At 36.7% G+C, this 23,340-nt stretch overlaps 1 protein-coding gene across 3 annotated transcripts in view; it reads left to right on the top strand.

The window, feature by feature from the left end:
- LOC150103013 (DNA-dependent protein kinase catalytic subunit-like) overlaps nucleotides 1–23,340 on the top strand; it is an 847,149-nt gene that overhangs the window by 428,500 nt on the left and 395,309 nt on the right. For all 3 annotated transcript variants that reach the window (XM_090397444.1, XM_090397443.1, XM_090397442.1), the window contains exon 32: nucleotides 9,085–9,153. In XM_090397444.1, coding sequence (XP_090253570.1) covers nucleotides 9,085–9,153 — 69 coding nt within the window. The remainder of the gene's footprint in view (nucleotides 1–9,084; nucleotides 9,154–23,340) is intronic.

The following is a 23,340-nucleotide window of genomic DNA, read 5'->3' as shown; positions in this document are numbered from 1 at the left end:
TCTATCATATCCCCTCTTCTTCGCCTATCAACCAACCTCTGCAATCCACAAGCTCCCAATCTATCAATGTAGGGAGCATTTTTTACATCACTCGCCAATTAAGCACTCTCCTATGAACCCTCTCCACAGCCTCCTCATCTCCAAGGAATCCAGGTGACCAGACTTGAGCACAGTAATCAAATGTGGAAGTATCAATGCGTTATAAAGGGGAATAATAACCTCTTTATCTCTGGATGTTAGTGTGTTCTTCAATAACCAAGTAATCCTATGTGCTATCTTGGACACCTTGCCCTCTGAACTTCATCTCCCTATCCACCAACAACCCCAAGTCCCTAGCCTCATCAATCTATAATAAATTTAGTTTAATCCTTTATCCAAGTGTTAGCAAACAAAGTTTGTACTTGAAAATATCTTCAGGACTGAGGTGAGGTGGCAACTTGTAGCAAAGGTGGACCAAGCTCTCATCACTCCTTGTCTCAGTATCTCCCATAATGCAAAGCACATCTCCTTGTGGACATGTATACTACTATGCATTAAGGGAAGGGCCACTACCCAGACCAGTTTCGACCTTTATTGAGGTCTTGTCAGTGGGAGGCAGACCCAGAGTGGTGATACTAAGGCAGAAGCAATGGAGAGGCCATATTTACCTATACGAGTTGCCAACCAGTGTACTGGTTGGCAACTCGTTATTATTAAATTACTCTGAATTTCTCTAAATCCAGAGTAAGGATCAACAAAATTTCTCTCTTACAATCAACCTTTTCAATTTTAGTTTCCCTGCCTAATTACTTCAACTTGTTCAGAAAACAGTAACTTCTTTGCTTATGACCTTCCATGCTCAGATGCAACCCATCTCTTGTATACTGTCTTTTGCCTTCAAACACACTCCAGACATCAACAAATTCCAGACCTCTTTTTTTGCACATTCTTGCAATCATATCATTTATTATCATCACTCATCTACTTAACTCATAATTGTCAAAACAAGGCAGCACACACTATCCTCCCTTTCACACTTTTCTTCTTCACGTTATCTAACAATTTTCTTAAATCTTTTGCTACCCAATTAATGCTACCACTCGGGTCATTTGTACTCACCATAACTATCATCTTTTCTACATCATGCCCTCTCTTTATTGTTAAAGTCACTCTCTCTATTGTTCCACCAGCCAAGCACTCCTCAGGCTACCACTCTCCATACTCTTAATAATAGAATCACTATATATTGTACCACTCCTAACTTCATTCAAATCCAAACAAGAATCAATCGTGGTCTCATTTTCTACGCTATTCAACATGACTCTCCCAGTTTCATTACTTTCCCTCACTTTCACGACACCCAATACTACATGCCGGCCGAGTGGTTAGTGTATCCACTCTCCAGCCAAAATGCTGCAGGTTTGAATCCTGCCATGGGCATGAATGTTTATGATGGTCTTTTGAAAAAAGTGGTGGTGGTCGGCGGTAGATGCCGTTGGTGTGGTTGCGGTCAGTTGGTGGAGACAGAGTTGTAGAGCAGGTGCCCTTCCTCGATGAGTCCTTGGACTCCCTGGAGGTGTCAAATAATAATAATAATTTATTACTTCATCATTCACCAAAGACTCTCCCTTATTTAATCCCATTCCAGTTGTCTCCCTGGAGGTGTCAAATAATAATAATAATTTATTACTTCATCATTCACCAAAGACTCTCCCTTATTTAATCCCATTCCAGTTACTTCAGCTAAAGTAAATATTGAATATAGGGTAGCTTTCACAACAATTTGGGGTATGCCAAAGAGACAATGATTTGATCAGTGGTTATTCTACTGGCCTGACTAGTGAAAAAATAAATAAATAAAAATAACATAAATAAATGAAATAAAATAAAATAAAATAACTACATCAAAGCTATATTCTGTTTATGACAATATCAGAGATTTTTTTTTTCTTCTCACATAGATTGTTTTATTCTCCAGTATATCTTCCACAGTAGTTGTCCTTATACCATTTTCTCCCATCAATGCCATCTTTCTATAATCATTCTTTTTTTGCTGGCTACATATCAGAAGAACTCCATAGGATTCTTTTTGGCTTCATTAGCTAACTGCTGCTCATACTTCACTTTTGCTACCCTTACCAACCAAGTCACCTTCCTTCCTGTTCTTTGTAATCGTCATGGAATTGATCATTACCACTCCTCTTATGCTGCCTCCATAATGCCTTTTTACTCTGTATCACATGCTTAATCTCTTCATTCATCCCTTTCACACCTACCTTATTTAACCTTCTGATCCTTGGAATACATTTAGACATCACTTCTACTAGAGTTCTTGAATATCCCCTAAGCTAAGCAGAGTTCTTGAATATATACCCTAAGCTGCACTTTTTCCAACTAACTCCTCATTCCATGCTACACCTGCAAGTTGTCTCCTGATCTCTTCATGATCATTAGCCTTGTAGTTTCACATATACCCTTTTCTCACAGAGGTCCTCACACTGCTGGCAGCCACCCAGGTAATCACCTCATGGTCACTCTCGCCAATTGGTGGGTGATTTGACACCTCATTTATAATTACATCCTCTGATGAGATGACCAAATCCAAGACCCTCAATCCTCGCGTGCCCTCTGTTACATACTGTCTGAGGTAGTTATCCCTCAAAAACTCAAGAAACTCATTTTCTTTACTTCCAGTTGCTATATCATCCTTCCAGTGTCTATATTGCCATAATTAAAATTGCCCATAATGATTACTCTTATTTGCTATGCTAATTTGATTACACATTTCATAGTCACTACCATCCACAATACCTGGTCTATAACAACATCCAACCAAGTGTTTCATTCCATGACAGTCAGCAAACAGCTCACAAAACTTGCTGCTCTGCTGAAAGTGCATCCAGGGTGAGCATTCCCCACAGGATTTCAGGACTGTGTTGGAAATAAACATCATCCATGTAACAGGTGAAAAGGCCCCCCCCCCCTTCCTTCTTTATTCAAGAATTTAGGATTGGAATGATCTTGTAAAATAATTAAAAACAAATTCTAGTGATATTTTTGTTGAAACATCACATCAACAACACACAGAAAAACTAGTGGAGCAGCGTATAATTGAGGAGAGAATACCAATTATGGTTACATATCATGAAACACTAAACTGTTCTACATCTATGATATCAGAATGGAATCTCCTTGATGTTCCCAGATGAGGAGTAATGTTCAGAGCTGAAAGATCAAGGAGTTACATGTATGAGATGCATCCTGATATCAGGGATGGTTGGCTGTTTCAGGCAGGAATATCATCCCTTAGACACACCTACACCTTCACTATAAAAGTAAGATATCTTAACTGGCCTGTTAACACGTTAGCTGCCATGCTCCTCAGGCATAGTTTGCTACCGCACGGCAAGCACTTTCCCTTCTTCAAGGTCACTATGAGTAATCAGTTCAAGGTCGGTAATCGACATACTAGTATATTCGTAGTTGGCTTGTGAGGCTTATATACCAACTACGAGTATACTCGTAGTTGGCAGCGAACGTGTTAAGCATCTACATCCCTAAACTGTAAGATGCTTTAAATATCAGAATACAGACTAGAAATACAAACCATCTATATTAGCTTTATCATATGTGCCTGATGTGTGCACAAATGGCATAATATTAAATCTTGTACATGTGCCATCTGTGAGAGAGACTATCCAGCCAGCTTGTTGCATACCAAAGGGGGGAAAGGATGTAAAAGAGATACACATGATAAAGACCAAACAAAATGTCTTATATTGGTATACAAAGAGAAAGGTAGCTAACACCACACCTGTCCTCAAATCCTCTTATGCTGAGTAGATGATAGTTAAGAAAATATCAAAAGTTATGTAAATCTGTATGACTATCCTACCTATCAATAATTTAATCATACCTGAACTTCATGGTGATTAGTGTCTTTCGTAAAGCTTGATTATGGGTTCCTCTTTTTCTGAATTCTTGATTGTGTATTAGGTTAGGTCATGCTCCTGTAAGGGAGATGGATAGGATTCAATCATTGCAAATGTATTCTGCAATGTTTGAATCATGTCCATCATCTGGGTATATGAATAGCTACTAGTGCATTTCACTTATCACCCATTCAGTACCATTATTTCAAAGCAAATGAAACTGCTCTATTACTTTGACTGAAACAGTGGGCACTTTAACTGTGTCCTAAAAATAAAGTATTTTCCCTATGTTGGGAAGTTCTATGTTGTACACCTTAGCCTGCTTTTTATCCACTTTGGTGTGTTTGTGAATGTTAACATTATTACCTACACCAAACATGAGTATTCCTCCATGCCTGGTTTTTACTCCATCATTTAGCCTCTTGCTGTGCCATCTAAGGAAGTTACATACTCCACAATCAGTCTACCTGCAACTGTTTAATTTCTTTCCCATGTATACCTATGGTTTGAGATCCAAGACCTGTGTTGATTGTCCTTCTAATTTCCTGATCATTTTATCCCCAGATAGATTCTGTTTTATAATACATCCAGTGTTTTGCAATGTTCAGCAATTATTGTATCAAATGAGGACCTTTAATTAACATGTATGGTTGTACTGGATAGCCAGCCACTTTAAAATGAAGGAAAATAAAAATTCCAGGTGTAGCTGCTCATACTTTCTCCATGAACTGTTTGCCAGTCTGTTATGTAGATGACAGACACTTAATCAGAGCATTGTTTATTAAATTCAATAGCAATCATCCTGGCAGTAAGCATCAACTGTTTGATCTAGGCAATCTAGTCTCTATTGAAACAGAAGAGAGAAAGTTATTTTTGCTCGGCTTCACCTAGATCATTGTCATCTGACACATCCTTATCTATTAAAGGCTGGTGATCCACTTATGTATGAACAAGTGTGAGCAATGTAACACTCATCTTACCATTTACCATGTAGCCAAGTGCTACCATTTCACCCGAGAGAGGATTTCAGCTTGTACTTATGTAAGTGAGCCATATACATGCAGACAGATCTTGCCAGGCTAGATTAGTTTGCATAAAGTTTTTACCTTTTTACAAATAATTAATTTATCCAAATACATTTGATCATAAATGTAATTTATATGTAGATACAGCATTGCTCAAGTTTTTTAAAAAATTTGTTACTAAAGTATAGAGCAGAAAGGCTTCAGTTTGACATAAATAACATGTTAAAGTAGAGAATATTAATTGATCCATATTTTATAGCCAAATATAGAAAGAAACTTAGAAGATTTTCAGAATTTTCCAGATAGCTTATGACAATATAAACTTTGTCATTGGAATTGCTGTGATATGCCACATATTTAAAAGACATGAGTTTTTTTAGGAGCCCATACATTCTCCTTTTATTAGCGCCTAAACATCAGGATAGAATTCACTATCCTGATGTTTCAAACTGTTAGTTCTTGATTTTGAACTCTTATGATGAATTTATGATGATGAATTTACCTTTCTGATATTGGATTGCTATGGAACTGATCAGAGGGCTTTTGCCTTCTTAAGATTTGTGCCTGGTCTCTGATAAGAACCAACAGTTCACAATGCCTGTCAAGCCAGTGAAATCTAAACATTGCACTAATGAAAGGCAGCTATATGCACTCCTAGGCAGAATAAATATCTTTTTTTAAGTAGTGCAAGCCAAGGCATCTCCTATGCCAAAAGTTTATTTTCATAAACTCTCAGGTAAAATTTGAAAATTTCATGTTTCTTCCATTTTTCAATGAAAATGATGATGGATGTCTAATATCCTCATTATATAATATAATTATATAAATTTAAAAAGGATTACTCATTTGTATGTATAGATATGGTATTGAAACCATAAAAGGTATATCCATCTCTGACAAATTGAGAAGAGTGAAAAAAAACAGTGTTGTGGGAAAACTTGTCAGTGTGTTATGACAATGATGAATTAAGATGGAGAGCTTTAATCATGAATGGTATGCGAGAACAGCTGTATGAGGAGAATGGAACACTGTTTGCAGATGTGTAAAGTTGAAATTAACAGGCAGGTGTATCTGATAGGATGCTGTTATAGGGTGGGGAATGCAGAAGATACTGATTGTGAAATGTATAGGCAAATTGGTTGGGCATATAAAAAGGTGATCCTGAAGGGCTACTTTAATGACATGAATATAGAATGGAAGGGGGAGATTGTACACAGGAACAAGGAGAGTGAGTTTGTTGAATTTCTGAGAGATAAATATCTTAAGCAGCATGTGACTGAACCAACAAGAGTCCTTAATCTTTTGGATTTGGTGATAACTTCACAAGATATAGTTATTAATAAGATGTTGACAATGCCGCTGGTTGGTTGAGAGTGATCATGAGGTACTTGTTTGGGAAGTGGTGAAATAAGAAGCTGTTACTGCTAAAAATGGATATATGTGAAGGTATAAAGCAGATGATCATAGGAAGCTCTGTAGTCAGTTAGCATCAGTACATTGGGTAGATGAGCTGAGCAGAAAACATGTTGACAGTGCATGGAAATTCACAAGACAGTTTCTGACACAAGCAACATATAACTGTATACCAAGGGTTAAGTGAGTAAATAGAGTAGGAGTGAAATGGATGAACAGTGAAATCAACTAAACTGTGTTGGAAAAGAAAATAATGTGGAGGAGGTACAAGACAGTTCGTGGTGATTGGATCCATGAAGAGTATAAAGGGCAGGCTAGGAAGGTGATGAGCATGGTAAACAAAGAAAAGGTGCAGCATGAGAGGAGATTAGCTGATCAGGCCAAGGTTAACCCAAGGGAACTTTTCCACTATATGGCAAGCAAGAGAAAAAATAATTATGGCAGGTTGATGCCTAGTGCATAGTCATGGTACCAGAATAACAGTTGCATTTCTTGAAAGATCACTTTGTATATCATACTGGTGTAAATGATGCAGTGCAATACATAGAAGGAGAGGCAAGTGTTAGAATTGGAAGTGAAAGAATCTGAGGTGTATTAAGTGTTGATTGGGTTACATGTTAACCCCCTAACCGGCCACAACGTCTATAGACATTCGGCTAAATTTGGATATGAAGCTCTAACACCCATTGAATAACATGGATAAGAAGTGCCATTTAGTGTCACTATTTCATCCACATCGGCCGGTAGGGAGGTTAATAAGGCTGTGAGTATGGATGACTATCGCTACATATTTAGGAAAACTTTGCAACAGTTTCTATGCTCTTGACCTGGTTATTTAATGAAAGTCTTGCAGTGGGTACGGTTCATAAGGAGCGGAGAGAAGACAAAATAATATGACTACACAAGCATGGTTATAGGACAGAAGTTGCCAATTATAGACCAGTTCATATATCTGCAGTTGTGAAAAATTGATTAGAAATAGAATACGGGATTTGGTTGATGAACATAAGATTCTCTATGATGGCCATCATGGGTTTGTAAAAGGCAGGTCTTGTTTTAGCAATTTACTTGCATTCTATGATAGGTAACGTGTTGGTTAGATAAGGGAGAATCATATAATAAATTTAGCTTAATCCTTTATCCAAGTGTAAGCAAACAAACTTTGCACCTGATGTAACTTCAGGACTGAGGCAACTCATGGCAAAGGTGGACCAGGCGCTCATCACTCCTTGTCTTAGTATCTCCCTTAATGCAAAGCACATCTCCTTTCAGACATGTATAATGCATTAAGGGAAGGGCTACTACCCAGACCGGTTTCGATCTTTATTGAGGGCTCGTCAGTGGGAGCCAGACCCAGGTGGTGATACTAAGGCAGAAGCAATGGAGAAGTCATATTTACCTATACGAGTTGCCAAAAGGTGTACCACCTTATTATTAAATTACTCTGGATTTAGAGAAAGAAGTTTTTTTTCCCACTTGGTTAGACTATAATAAATTTAGTTTAATCCTTTATCCAAGTGTAAGCAGACAAAGTTTGCACCTGATGTAACTTCAGGACCGAGGCAACTCTTGGCAAAGATGGACCAAGCTCTCATCACTCCTTGTCTTATTCTTAGACTTTGCAAAAGTGTTTGATAGATTACCATATGATATGTTGGTATAAAGCTGCAGAGGATGGGAACAGATAGTATATTGGTTAGATGGATCAGAGATTAGCTCTAAAAAATTCCATCAAATTGTTTATGATGGATCAGGAATATCTCAAAAAAGGAGAGTAACCAGTTTAGTATCCCAGAGTTCTGTTCTTGGGCTGCTGCTGTTTAACTTGGGATATTCAATTGTTTGTTTGCTGATGCACCACTGGGGAGAATTATGAGTAGCACTGCTGATGTTAATTCCCTTCAGAAAGATTTGAATAGACTTTTGACTTGGACAATGGAGTGGGCAGGTTGTAGTTTTAATATTAATAAGTGCAAGGTTTTGCATTTTTAGTGCAGAAATATAAGTCTGTGTACTATATTGATTGTGTCATACTGCAAGAAATGGATAAGATTCAAGATGTGGGAGTGATGGTTGACAATGGACTGAAGTTTAGAATGGCATATTGGAAGTTTTTCAAAGGCTGTACATCATTGTGCTGCTTTGATAAGTACTCTATCATGTATAGAAAGGAAGTGTTTGTGCAACTGTAAAATGCACTGGTCAGACCATACTTGGACTATTGTGCTCAAATTTAGTCACCTGGCTTTCAGTGTGATGTGGAAACATTGGACAGGGTCCAAAGACGAGTGACTAAGACAATATCAGGACTTTGGAATGATGGCTATGGAGAGAGGTTGAAGAAATGTGGATTGCAGAGTTTAGTGGATAGGAGGGAAAAGGGGGTGATATGATGGAGACTGGAGTTCTAAAAAGAGTAGAAGGTAAGAGAGGAAAAACCAGAGGCCATCGCTGGAAGTTGTGTAAGAGTAGTGAAGAGGGTTGTGAGAAGTAGATTTTTTTTTTTTTTACATGGATAATTGTCAGTGTTGCCGAAATATGTTGTTAATGCTAGGAGTGTTAAGGATTTTAAGATTCGATTTGATAAATATGTTGTCATTTGAATGAACCTTCCATGATGATTCTGCCTATTGCATGGATGGTGCAATAATAATAATAATAAATTAATATAAACAATTATATAAATAACAAGTAAGCTAAGTGTGTAAATTATTTATTTTTTTTTTTTTTTATAGTTATACAACAACTGTTTTAATAATGCTGAGCAAACTGAGATTGACCTCTGGGATGATGCCATTTTGGAGGTAAGTTTTGCAGACAATATACACAGCCCATCTCAATTTTATCCCCTCGTCCCCATTTATTTCACAGTTGAACAATTCCAACTCTACAGATATTTGTTTTTATTTTATTTTGTACATTTTTCTTGCACATATTGTTATATGGGAATGCATTTAAGTTCCACTGTTTCAGGCCATACATCAGTCATTTCAAGTGTAGGACACCTCCACTTTCTAATTATTGTAAATAACTTATTATTTATATTACTTAAAGGATATTTATTTGGTATATATTAAAGCAGAATTATTAAAAATCTATAATATTTGCCTTGTGCCTCTTTTTCCCCCCCTTTTCATCAGCATGCAATATGTAAAAAGCTTGGAGTGAGTGCACTGGAAAAAGACTTGAATGGATTGAGTGCACTGGAGGAAGTGTAGTGTGTGTGTGTGTGTGTGTGTGTGTGTGTGTGTGTGTGTGTGTGTATTATGCAAACAAGAGATCAGAAGTAAGAGATGAAGTGAATGATCAGGAGTGTGGTATTGAAGAGATAGAAGTGCTTCGCAATGGAAACAATGTGAGAGATGAACAGAGAACAGGAATGCAAGAGAAACAGGTGAGCCCAGATGGACAGGAAGACAGGGCATGGGCAAAGTGGATGTTGGAAGTAGCAGCAAATGTATGTATAGGGATGCTCGGCATAGAAACTGAATAAATAGGAAGTATGCTGGGAAGTTCGGACCGAGCAGATATATGTGGTAAGCAGTGATAAAGGTGTTTGGGCAAGGGCACGTGTGATGGGGAAATCACAACCAGTAAGTGGCTTTGATAGGACTAGTCATAGATCTAAAAGTGAACTGCTGTGTTTGTTTACAAATGCCAGAAGTATCAGAAGTAAGGAAGATCAAATGGTTGAAGTGATTGAGTTTTCACCCCAGAATCATTGGAATAAGTGAAACATGGTTGAATGAATATGATATCCTAACAGGCAGAGATATGGAAAGATACTTTATGGGAAGATAGAAAGGACAAGAAGGGGGAGAGGGGTTGCTGGTGATGATAGCACAGGAATTGAATCCATATAAGGTAGACATGAAAGAGGGAGATAGTGGCAATAGTTTAGTTGGATATTGCTATAGGCCAGGGAATGTGAAGGGTGGTGATGAAGAAATATATAAACAACTTGGGTTAGTGAACAAAGGAGGGGTGATTTTAATTATGACTGTAGTTTGGAATGAAGAGATAAATTTAATAATAAAGAAAATGAATTTCTTCAGTTCTAGAGAAACAACTATCTCAGGCAGAATATAAAGGCGGGCACATGGAGATCGAGAGTTCCAAATCTCATCATTTCATCAGAGGATGTAATTGTGAGAGGGGTTTTGCACTTTCCTCAAGTTGGTGAGAGTGATCATGAAGTGATCACCTGTGTTTGGGGCTAGCCATTGTAAGCAATTGTAGGTCAAGCTTAGCAGACATATTGAAGCTATTGCATGGAACGAGGAGTTGAATGGTAAATCCTGTTTGGGAACTGACAAAGAAATACTTAACAGGATAAAATCATATCAGTGTGTGAAGGTATTCTGGAGGTCAAAAGGCTGAATAAGGTAAGTGTAAAATGGATGAATGAGGAGATTAAGCATAAAATCTGGTAAAAGAAGAAAGCACTTTGGAGGCATTACAAAATGCATAATGTAATAATCATTTACATGAAGAGTGTAAAGAGCAAGCCAGGAAAGTGACTCGGTTAGTAAGGACAACAAAAGCACAGTATCAGCAGAAATTAGCAAATCAGATGAAGAAAATTCCTAGAGTTTTTTAGATATGTGGCAAGTGGAAGAAAGAATGATTATGGTCAGATGATGTTAATGGATGAAAATGGTAGAATAGTAATTACTGCAGAAGACATTGATGTGGTATTCAGTTTTTAAGGGTATTTCATCCTCATCAGGGTAAAATCATGAAAAACGTCCGAAGGTTTTTGATGGACTTCTAATTTTTTAGGAAATGACAACGTAAACTAGATTGTTAATTATAAAAACTTTAATAACTACCTATATTTTGGCGGTGTTTCGTTGCCAACTTCAAGGATCACAAAACAATGATACGTGCATGCAGGCACTCACACTAAGCAAATGAGACTGAAGAAAGGCAACAGAAGTCAGTTCTAGAATCCCCCAGTGAGCTAAATTAGGTTGTCTTGGCTGATGGTCTTAGAATGTGTATATATATATATATATATATATATATATATATATATATATATATATCTATATCCCAAATTTGGGCAGTCTCGTGCACCCAATTTTGAGTGCTTGAGACTTCCTGACTATGCCAAAGCCTAGTCAGCAAGTCCTGAGTGACTGTATTGATGGAACCGGATGTAGTCTTTGTGTTCAGATATCCTGATATTGGCTGACCTGCCTGTTTGGCCATAGTAGGACAGTTTGCAACTTCAAGGGGCCTGGTATACTCCATGTCAGTCTAAGGGAAGTGGCTGGTTTTTGGTGGTGCAGATAAGAGATGTCAATTTCTTATGTGGTTATATGAAATGGTGATAGATTTAGAGTAATCTCTGCTTTGAAGGAGGGGGAGGGTTGTGGTTACCTGGTTTTAATATTTTTTGGGGATTGTATACATCAGCTAAGAAGGTGTACGAATATGGTCAAGTTCATTAGTTAGGACATTGTTATCTGAACTAATTAACCCCCCCCTCCCCACCTCCAACCTTTAAAGCAGAGATTAATCTAAATCTATCACCAGTGAGATGGAGTATAACAAGATCAAATACATTAACAACTTAGCAGGGTGTTGTTACAGATCTGGTGGTGATCAGTTACTAGTCAAGAAGAATGCATTACCAAAGAAAGATGATTGGTGCAAATTGAATAATCATAATAGGAGACTTTAATTATCTGAACATTGATTGGATCCTTCATAGAAGGCACTTGTTCATGGTGGAGAGGATCTCCCAGTAATGGTAGTGGCACTTTTCAATCTTATTCTGTGTCTATGCTTTTCTGCTTATATTCTTCACTCTACTCCATCTGAGTCTTTTTACTCTTCTGTCTTCCACACCATCATCACTGTGATCTAATACCATGCCATGTGGTTCAACCGATGAACATCTGGAAAGGAAGATCCTGTAGTCTATCACTACCACTGCTTTAAATGTCAGAAGTATGATTATTCTCAGACATGACTGTGATCTGTGCTAGATGTGGCAGTAAAGATGCTATGAAAACAAAGCTTACAAGAGCAAAACACCAAAATGCCTTAATTGTGAGGAAAACTGTCCGGCTTACTTCCAAACGTACTTCCTTCCAAAGGGGGAAGGATGAGAAGGAGATACAAAATATAAAAATAGAGCAGTGCGTTACTTATCAGGAGATGAAGAGGTAATATACAACAAAACTGCAGCAACATCTGGTAAACTCTCTTAGGCTGAGAAGGTAGCTATCAATAAAAAGTGTCAATAGGAATCCAAACCTATGCTGATCCCATCTTCTCACAGCTACAACATGCCTGAACGATATGATTTGCTTGCTGTCTCTTTTGAGTGATTGAAAGAGACCAATTGGTATGGGCTCACTCCTGAGGAAATGCTAGACATGATCATGCTACACAAAAATGAACTAATAAAAAAATTAATGGAATGTGCATTGCAGAGGGCCAAAGACATCCTCGAGACCCTCTAATAGATGGACCATCTTCAGATGGTATAGATACCTCTGTTCGCCCCAAAGTAGATAAAATAATTCATGTGACTTGTTGAACTAGATGGAGTGCATTATGATGATGTTTTCGATATTTTTCCTGATGAAGAGGAAATGATGGATGCTGGCCATCCTCAATTCTCTAAAAAGAAAAAAATTCTAAGATTAATGAAAACAACAGGAGACAGACCTGCTCATTGAAGAGTCACCATCCTTGTAGTCCATCATACTCCCTTCTACAAGTCTCACTGAATAAGAATGTGGAAGCAGTTACTGTCCCACTCTGTCAGAACTCTGTTAACAGTATACTGCATCTGCTTTCCTCCTGCCACAGATATCTTTCAAAATGACCTTGTTGATGTCATATTGCAGTTACCACTCCTTTACTTTTAGTGGGGATTTTAAATGGACACAGTTGTGTGTGTAGTGCTTGAACTCTCATCGGAGTTCGAGTTCTTGAGTATATGCTTGACAACAATAATCTCTCCTTCCTAAACACAGGCAGCAGCACTTTTCTCCATATACATACGCAAACATTCACTGCCATGGACCTGAATATCTGATTACAATCCTTTTACCCACTCTTCAAGCTGGAAACTGAGAAGAATTTATTTGAAAGTGATCATTTCCCCGTAATAGCCACCTTTCTGCATGGGTAATTATGCACTCCATAACAAATATCATGATGGAAAATTGATAAGTTGACTGGTTCATCTTCTCATCATTAGCAGAATTTAATTCTGCCAGTCAGCTCTTCTTCCATCAGCTATACAGTGAATCATGTGACAGAATGTATTACATAAGCTACCACAACTGCAGTTCCTAAAACATCTAGTCCATTTCTCTGTTTCCCTAAGCCATGGTGGAATGATGATTGCACAACAGTCAAAGAAGCACAGAAGAAATCTGGTATTTTTCGAAGCTACTTCACAACAAGAAACCTCATTCCTTTCAGATGTGCTCCAGCTTGAGCATGATCCAGCTGGCATCAGAGTCGAAAGGAATCCTGGATCCAGTAAACATCCTCCATATGCACAACATCATCATCATTGGTTTCTTAATATGTACCCTCAAGGGGTGTTCAGGCTACTATGACAGCACTACATAATTAAGTTTACGTTATTAATAATCTTCTATCAACAATTTTCCTCCAAATTAGTCTATTACTTAGCAACATTCAATATTGTTGCATTTAACATTTTGTTTTTCTAAGGCACTTTTGACTGAACCAATCCACCTAGACCTTAGTCTTCCTCTGGGTCTTTCTCCTGCCATCTTGGTATCAAACACGTGTTAGCTATTTAAATAACCATACCCTACTCACACATTTTTGAATGCAGAGAATTCCATTGATGCCATCTGCAGATGATGATTTTACATTATCATCTGCTGAGGCTCCTCATTTTTCTAAGAACTCTCATATCTGTGGTCTCTAATCTATAAACAAGTGATGTATTTCTAACTCAACTCTCAGATCCATAACTTAAAACTGGTTATAACACCAGCTTGTATACCTCTTTTAGTGTTTTTGCTAAATTTTCTCTTATTTCTTATAAATTTATTCAGCTAGATCCCCACCTTACCAGCTTTACTTATTCTGTCGTCTGTTTCCAAGAATGTTACAGATTTAACTTGCCTTTACTAAAAACTGTGCCTAAATAGTGGAAATATTTTACTTGTTCTATAGGATCTCCATTCAAAATGTAGCTGAAATTTTATATATTCCTGCCTATTTTCATAGTTTTGGTCTTTTTATTGCTGATTTTCATGTCAAATTTTGTACAGCTAATATTCAATTTAGTTAGAGAAACCTGTAGATTCGCACAGGATGCGTTTAGTTCGTACAGCATTATCTGCACGAAGCAAAGAACTAAGTTTGATATATTTGATATTAGAATCTTCAATTCTAATATCAAGTTTAATGCAACTTTCTTCCATAATGTGATCTGTGTAGATGATGAATAAGAGTGAAGATAATGTGCTTCTTTGCTTTAGACCAGATTTTACATCATCTTCCTGCATTTCCTTCAATTCTAACTGCTGACTTACAACTTAAATCGAAACTGTTTAGCTCTGTGGGAAGCTTTCAGTATTAAGACCACATTTTAAGGTAAATAATGAGTTTAATAAAAATAAGCAATTATAACCCTGCAAGTTTCATAAGTCATCATACTTACATTGTCAGGAGTAATACCAGAAAAGTTATACAGAACACAAGACTAGAAACAATTAATTACAAATATTAGATGCTATCAGAACTTTACAATTGGTACATATAAGTAACCAGAATAAAAATGGTAAATTCATTATTGTATTCATGTTGGAATACTGGTAGTTGTTGCTGTCATGTTCTGTGCCATCACACATGTTGTGTCCTAGGTCCATGGCAGTTAGATTTTTAATGATAGCACACCAAATTGGTATAAGATTAAGCCTCGATTTTTGTTACATTGTGTGGGGATCCTTAGCATTTGCAAGGCTTCCTTGAACTTTCTTGTAAAATGATTATGATCAATATATGATATTTTTGTGTGTTACCCAAACTACTTGATGGCCTGTGGTAGTTGTGCGGGATGGCAAGCCTGATTTATATTGACATCTTTTATGTGTTCAGACATACGAATTTCCCACAAACTTCCTACATAACAAATGCCACAAGAACAATGAATCTCATGAACACCTGGTTTTTTCATATGATGATCAGAGGTTTTGGTGGATGTAAGAATCTAGATTTAATGCAAAGGTAAAAACACCACTTTGATGTTGTACTCACAGAGCAATGTAGCCACTTTGTCTGTAACATTCTTGTAAGGCAGTATGGTTAAATTCTTAAAATCTTGTTAAAGTCAAGGAGCTGCAGGATGTGTATTAAGAATTTTGTTGATCTTCTTGGGTTCATAACCACAGAGTGCAAGGTTCTGTCTCAAGTAGTGCAGGTTTTCATTCCTTTTAATTGACATGCTGGATATATTGTATGCTCTATCTGGTAATATTTTAATCATGCTTATCTTTTGTAATGGATGATGATGTGAAGCGGCATTTGAAAATCTTGCTGTTATGGTAGGATTTCTGTATACCGAAAAGGATAATCTTTTTTCTTCTTAATTTTTTCGACATGAATATCAAGGAAGAGTAATTTTTTTGTGATATTTTCCAGTTTGAGAGTGAATTTTTTATTGGGATTCAAGCTTTTCAGATAATCTTTGAAATTAATTAACTCATCCATTGTTCCTAATCAAATAACAAAAATATCATCAATTTATTGTAAACCAGTTTTTGGTTTCTTTTGATAGTTTTTGTTGCATGGGATAGACCCACATACTCAATGGTTATGAACCCAAGATGATCAGCAAAATTTTTAATATACCTCCTGCAGCTCCTTTTCTTAAACAAGATTTTAAGAATGCAATCACACTACCTTATATCAAGAATGTTACATACAAAGTGACTATATTGCTTTATGAGTACATCCAAGTGACTTTTTTTTTTTAACATTTGCATAATATCTTTAGATTATTACATCTACCAAAACCTCCGATCATTATATGAAAAAACCAGGCATTTATGAAATTCATTGTTCTTGTGGCATTTGCTATGTAGGTCAGACAGGAAGGTTGGGAGAAATCCACATAACTGAACATGTAAAAGACATCAAAAAAAGAAGACAGCATAAATCATGCTTACCATGATTTATGCTGTCATCCCACACAACTACTACAGGCCATAAAGTAGTTTGACAACAAACAGAAATACCATATATTGATCATAATTGTTTTACAAGAAAGTTTAAGAAAGCTTTGCAAATGCTAAGGATCCCTACAGAATGTAACAAAAGTCAAGTCTTAATCTTAAACTAAGTTTGGTCTGCAGGACCTAGGATACAGCATGCATGATGGCACAGAATGCGATAGCAACAGCTCCCAGTGTTCCAACACTCGTACAGTAATGAACTTAATTATAAAGAGCCAATAGGCTTCATTTCGGCGATATAAACATTATTCAAATTAAGGGGATATTAAATCCCACATTGTTTTAAAACCGAATAAGAAACTCAAAGATTGGAATCAGAGAGTTTCATGCCGAATATAGTAAACTATAAAAGTATCAGCGATTACTAGCGTGAGCTAATGCAAGTAGTCCTAGTACGTAGTACAATCTCAGGCAACTCGTTGCAAAGGTGAGGAAAGTTCTGATCACTAATCTTGGTCTTTTCCATAATGTAAAAACATATTTCCTAGGAAATGTATGCTGTTATTACATTATGGTGGGAGGTCATTACCCAGACCGGTTTTTTCAGCCTTTTTTGAGGCTTCATCAGTGAGTAGCTAGACCAAATAGATACCAAAGGGTATAACGAAAAGAACTTATATACTCTGCTATACGAGTTGTCAAACAGGTGCAACCAGTAAGTTTCTTAAATATAAGGAGCCAATAGGCTTCATTTCGGCAATATAAATATTATTCAAATTAAGGGGATATAAATCCCACATTGCTTTAAAACCGAACAAGAAAATCAAAGATTGGAATCAGAGAGTTTCATGCTGAATATAGTAAACTATAAAAGTATCGGCGGGACCTCCCACCATAATGTAATAACAGCATACATTTCCTAGGAAATGTGTTTTTACATTATGGAAAATACCAAGATTAGCGATCAGAACTTTTCCCACCTTTGTAACGAGTTGCCTGAGATTGTACTACGTACTAGGACTACTTGCATTAGCTCATGCTAGTAACCACCGATACTTTTATAGTTTACTATATTCGGCATGAAACTCTCTGATTCCAATCTTTGAGTTTCTTATTCGGTTTTAAAAATATATGGGATTTAATATCCCCTTAATTTGAATAATGAACTTAATGTTTTTATTCTTGTTAATTATTTGCATGTACTGATTGTGAAGTTCTAATAACATCTAATATGTGTAATTAATAGTTTCTAAGCTTTAGTTGTATATAAATTTTTTGCTAGTACTCCTGACAATGTAAAGCTCATTATTTACCTTAAGATGCGATCTCAATTCCGAAAGCTTCTCACAGAACTGCGAAGCCACAAAAACTTAATGTTTCATATCTATAGCTCTGTATAATGTTCCATTTACCCCATGGTATTTTAGTGTTTTGAAAAACTTTTCTTATCATATGCCTTTCTTTTTCTAGTTTACAAAACTAAGTACAGATCCTTGTTATATTCCCATGATTTTGCAACCTTTTGTCATAAAGTGAAAATCATCTGATCCTGACAACCTCTATTCGTTGCCCAAATCCAGCTTCTACTTTCACAATTATTCTTGACCCCTTTTTTAAGTATTCTTGCAAAAATCTTACCTTTAACATTTATTAGAGAAATTCCTCTGTAATTCTCACATTCAGCTTTATTCCCTTTTTTTATAGAAGGGAAATAATAGAGCTTTACTCTAATCATCTGGAATTCGACCTGAAAACCAGGCCCTTTGAATTATGCAGTGCAGCCACTGCAAAACTTTTCAATTCTGGTTGAATGTCATCTACTCCTTTCAACATTTTGAGTTTTTGACATCTTATGTATTGCTCAAGTAACCGATATGTACTCCCTTTGTATTTCTCTTAAAAAATTTCTACTATTGTTTTATCACTTCTTGTTTCATTTAGCAATTTTTCAACGTAATTGCTCCAGTCATCTAGGATATTTTTATCTTCAGTTTTTCATGTCACCTTTATAATCCTTAATTCCTTTTATAGTACTCTTTCCTCCATTTCTAAGTTTTTTCAATATCCTTCAGAACATTTTGCCACTTTCCTGATATTTACCTTCTATATAATCTAAATGAAGTCTTCCCATGACTTTTGTTTAGCTACTTTCACACATAGCTTAGCTCTCTTACATTTTTTTTCTGTATTCTTTTAGGGTATCTGCCAACCCATTTGCTAGGAACTTATTGTTTGCTAAGTTCTATCACCTATTAAATTATTCAATATATGCTTTCAGAGATTATTCTAGACACCCAAGATATCCTTATTTTGAGTTTTTATGTCATGTTTATCTTTATAATCTTTGATTATTTTTGTTATAGTTGCCTGTGTTTCTAAGTTTAGCTTTCTTATTAGCTGACAGAGCATATTGGAGCCTTCATGATATTTATCTTTCATATTCTTTCTGAAACCTTTTCATGACTTTTCTTTAGCTACTAATGATGACTCATTAGTCATCATAAGTAGCTAAAGTCATCAGGAACTTATTATTATTATTATTATTCAGGCCTTCATCGAGTCAAGAGACTCATCTTGGGAGGACCTTCCTAGGAAACCCAGAGTCTATCATACCACTCCTGAAACTCATTGAGCGTTCTTGCTCTCACCACTCTATCAGGCAATTCATTCCACGGTTCATCCAACCTCTGTGCAAAGAAACCACTCCTCACCCTCTTGCTCACAGCTTCCTTTCTTAACTTCAAGGGAATGGCCCCTTGTCATTGCTCCTTCTCACTGTTCCACCAAGTGAAAGAACTCCCCAGTATCAACCCTGTAACTACCTCTCAGCAGTTTAAAAGTCTCAGTCATATCACCTCTCCTTCTATCTACCAAACTCTACAGTTCACATTCCCTCAGCTGATCCCCATAACTAACATAGCACAGTCCTGAAGCCATCTTTGTTATCTGCCTCTGTGCCCTTTTCACAGTACAGAAAAGGGGACCAAATTTGAGAACAATAGTCTTAAGTGTGGTCTGATCAGGGTCTTATACAGTGGAACGATAATTCTTTTATTTCTGCAGGTCAGTGTCCTCAGTATTGCAGCAATCCTCTAGGTTACCTTCACTGCCTTTGCAATATGCTCCCTGAATTTCAGTTTTCTATCAATCATCACCCCCAGATCTCTTGTTTCCCCCTACTTCCTCCAGTACTGCTCCTGCAATTGAGTATACAGCTTCCTATCGATGTATCCCAAACTTCAAGACTTTACATTTTGCTGCATTAAACTGAAATCACCATTCATTTGCCCATCTGTCTACTTTGTTCAAATCCTCTTGCATGGCTGCCACATCTGCACTATTACTAATAACCTTTCCCAGCTTCACATCATCTTCAAACAACTGAATATCCCCCTGAAATCCATTGACAATGTCATTGATATAAAGGTTAAACAATACAGGTCCCAGTAGCGAGCCCTTTGGAACCCCACTTGTAACCTTATGCCTCCTTAATATTGCCCTGCCATATACAACTCTCTGATCCTATCAGGCAGCTAATCCTGAATCCAGTTGACTAACCTGTCATCTGAACCCATGTGCTGCAACTTAAGTATCAGCTTATCATGTAGTATCCTGTCAAATGCCTTTGCAAAATCAAAAAAAAATTGCAGTATGTGCTTTTCTTTCATCAACTGCTCTTGTCACTATTATGAAAGGCAATCATATTGCTATAGCAAGAGCACACCTTAACAAATCGATGTTGACTCCCACAGATAACATTACCCTCATCTGCCCAACAGTGTATATGGTCCCTCACTAATTTCTCCAAGACCTAAACAACTACTGATGAAACATAAACTGTCCTATAGTTTGACACATCCAGTCTGCTACCCCCCCTTATGCATTAGCACTTTCCTTCCTTCCATTCCTTGGGTACCTTTCCTGTAGCCAGACTTTCATTGAAAAGTCAGATCAACCGAGTTGTCAGTTCTTTAGCACATTCTCTCAAAACCCATGGTGAAATACCATCCATGGTACTCAATATTTGGAACGCACTCTCCTTTTGCACCTCTAAACCTCGAACCTGTCCTATCCCTCTAGTATTAAAACTTACATCTCCAGGATGAAATACTCCAATAAAGTATTTATTGAACAACTTCACTATGTCCTCTGCATCAGTCACTCTATTCTGATTTTTATTTCACAATGTCATTCTTCAACAATCATTTCTCCTCCTTCTGGCCACATAGCCTAAAAAATTCCTTACGATTTTCTTTGGATCTTAGTGCCAGTCTCTTCTCATATTCCAGTTTCACCTTCCTTACCATACTAGTCACTCTTCTAACCTGGGTCTTATATTCTTCATGCATCTGCTCTCCACCTCTCTCCTTATATCCCTTCCATAACCTCTTTTTCACCTGCAGTTCCTGTTTGATATTGTTTGTCATCCACTTTACACCAAATTTACGCTCTTCTTCACTCATGGAATACAGCTTACTATTGCTGCTAACAAATATTCCTTTACAATTTCCCAAGCACTAATGATATCCCAGACTTCCAATTCCACCCTCCACGGAACTGCCCCAAGTTGTTATCAAAGACTATTATAATCACTCGCGTTATAATTCTACATACTTTCCCTTTTCTTTGATACATCTACATATCTATTCATCTTCCAAGTCAAAACCACTTTTGCACTCTCTCCAACACAGGGAAGAGAATGACCATGTCGTCAATCATCCCCCGATAATAACTGATAGTAACTAGCAGTAGAGCTATTACTATTATTATCAGCAATAGAGCTGATAATAACTAGCAGTTATTATCAGCTCTTCTGATGCAATGACCAAAATTCTACAAGTATGTAGAATTAACCTCTTGTTCCCTCTATTGCATGTTGCCTAAGACATTTGTCCATCAAGAATTCTAGAAATTCCATTCCCTTATTACTACATACTGCTAAATGAAACAAGCAGTGATGACAGCAGAATAGTAATAAACACTGGCCAGGCATGCAGTCAGGAATACATATCCATACATGAAGTATAAAAAGCCATCAAAAGCCTGAAATGTGGAAAGGCAGCAGGAATAGATGTTATTCGACCAGAAATGCTGAAATATGGTGGTATAAAAGTCTGCACTGTGGCTGCACTGCATAGTTCAGAAAGCCTGGACAGAGGGACGAATTCCCGATGATTGGAGTAGAGCTCTAATAGTGCCCATATATAAAAAGGAAAATAAAACTGAATGTGAGAATTACAGAGGTATTTCCCTACTGAGTATTCCTGGCAAGATCTATGCAAACATGCTTGAGAAACAGTTGAGAAGAATTGTGGAAGAAAAGCTTGGTGAAGAACAAGCTGGATTCATGCCAAATAGAGGCTGTCAGGATCGGATTTTCACTTTACGACAAATTGTTGAGAAATCATGGGAATATAACAAAGATCTGTATTTAAGTTTTGTAGATCTGGAAAAGGCATATGACAAGGTGCCAAGAGAGAAGCTATTCAATATGCTACAATTATATGGTGTCAATGGGGCATTATATCAAGCAATACTTAGTCTTTATTTGAGTTGTAAGTCAGCAGTTAGAATTGAAGTACAGGAAGGTGGTTTAATGTTAAATCTGGTGTGTCAGACAAGGATGTACATTATCCCCTCTGTTATTCATTATCTATGCGGATCACATTATGAAGGAAAGTGGCATTAAACCGGATATCAAAATTGCAGATGTTAATCTCAGCTCTTTACTTTATACAGATGATGGTTATACTTCTAAATAAATCCGCTACTAGTCTGAAAGATTCTCTGACTAAATTGAATAACTGTTGTAATAGATATGGTATGAAGGTCAGCATTAAAAAGACAAAGACAGTGAAAATAAGCAGAAACATTGAAAATATCAACTGCATTGTGAATATAAGTTCTCCAACTTATAGAACAAGTAAAACGTTTCAGCTACTTAGGCATGATTTTTTCGAGTGAGGAAGAACATGATGCCCCTGAGATCTTACAAGGTGAAGTGGAAATGGGATTGCAGGAAATGAAGAATGGAAAAGCTCTAGGAGAAGATGGAATTATGGTAGGCTTCTTAAAACTGGGAGGAAACCCTGTTATCAAACAGTTGAGTAAACTCTTCAATAAATGCCTTCAATAAACTCTTCAATAAAAACAGAGAAAAATTCCAAAATATTTGAACAATTCACTTCTAATATTAATTTTTAAAAAGGTCAATAAGGAAGAAATTTAAAACTACAGACCTATAAGCCTACTCCCCACCATATATAAAGTTTTTGCAAAAATTATAAATAGTAGAATAAAATCTAAACTAGAGAGAATGCAATCCTGTGAACAAGCTGGATTTAGGAATAATTACAATACTTTGGACCATATTCACACATTAAGACAGCTCATTGAAAAATCAATTGAATACAATAAACCCTTATGTCTGGTCTATATAGACTCAGTTAAAACATCTGCAACACTAAAAGCACTTGAAACCCAGGGAACTGAGAAACCATATATTGAAACACTAAAACATATTTACAATAATGCAACTTCTATAATTAAATTATATAAAAACAGTGAAAAGTTTCCAATACAAAATGGCATCTGGCAAGGCGACACCATATCTCCTAAATTATTTACAGCTGCACTAGAGGAAGTCTTTAGAAGCCTTGATTGGGAAACAAAAGGAATAAACATAAACGGAGAAAGGCTGCATCATATGAAATTTGCAGATGATATTGTCCTGATAGCAGATAATCTTGAAGATCTGAAAGAAAGGCTAAATCAGCTAAATGAAGCCTCCAGAGAAATTTTATTAAA

The sequence above is a fragment of the Typopeltis vanoorti genome, chromosome 9 (assembly GCF_054136105.1).
Source record: "Typopeltis vanoorti isolate ZY-2024b chromosome 9, IOZ_Tvanoo_1.0, whole genome shotgun sequence".
In the NCBI taxonomy this organism is placed as follows: domain Eukaryota; kingdom Metazoa; phylum Arthropoda; class Arachnida; order Uropygi; family Thelyphonidae; genus Typopeltis; species Typopeltis vanoorti.
The sequence above is the reverse complement of the archived record's forward strand: the minus strand, read 5'-3'. Positions and strand labels throughout refer to the sequence as shown.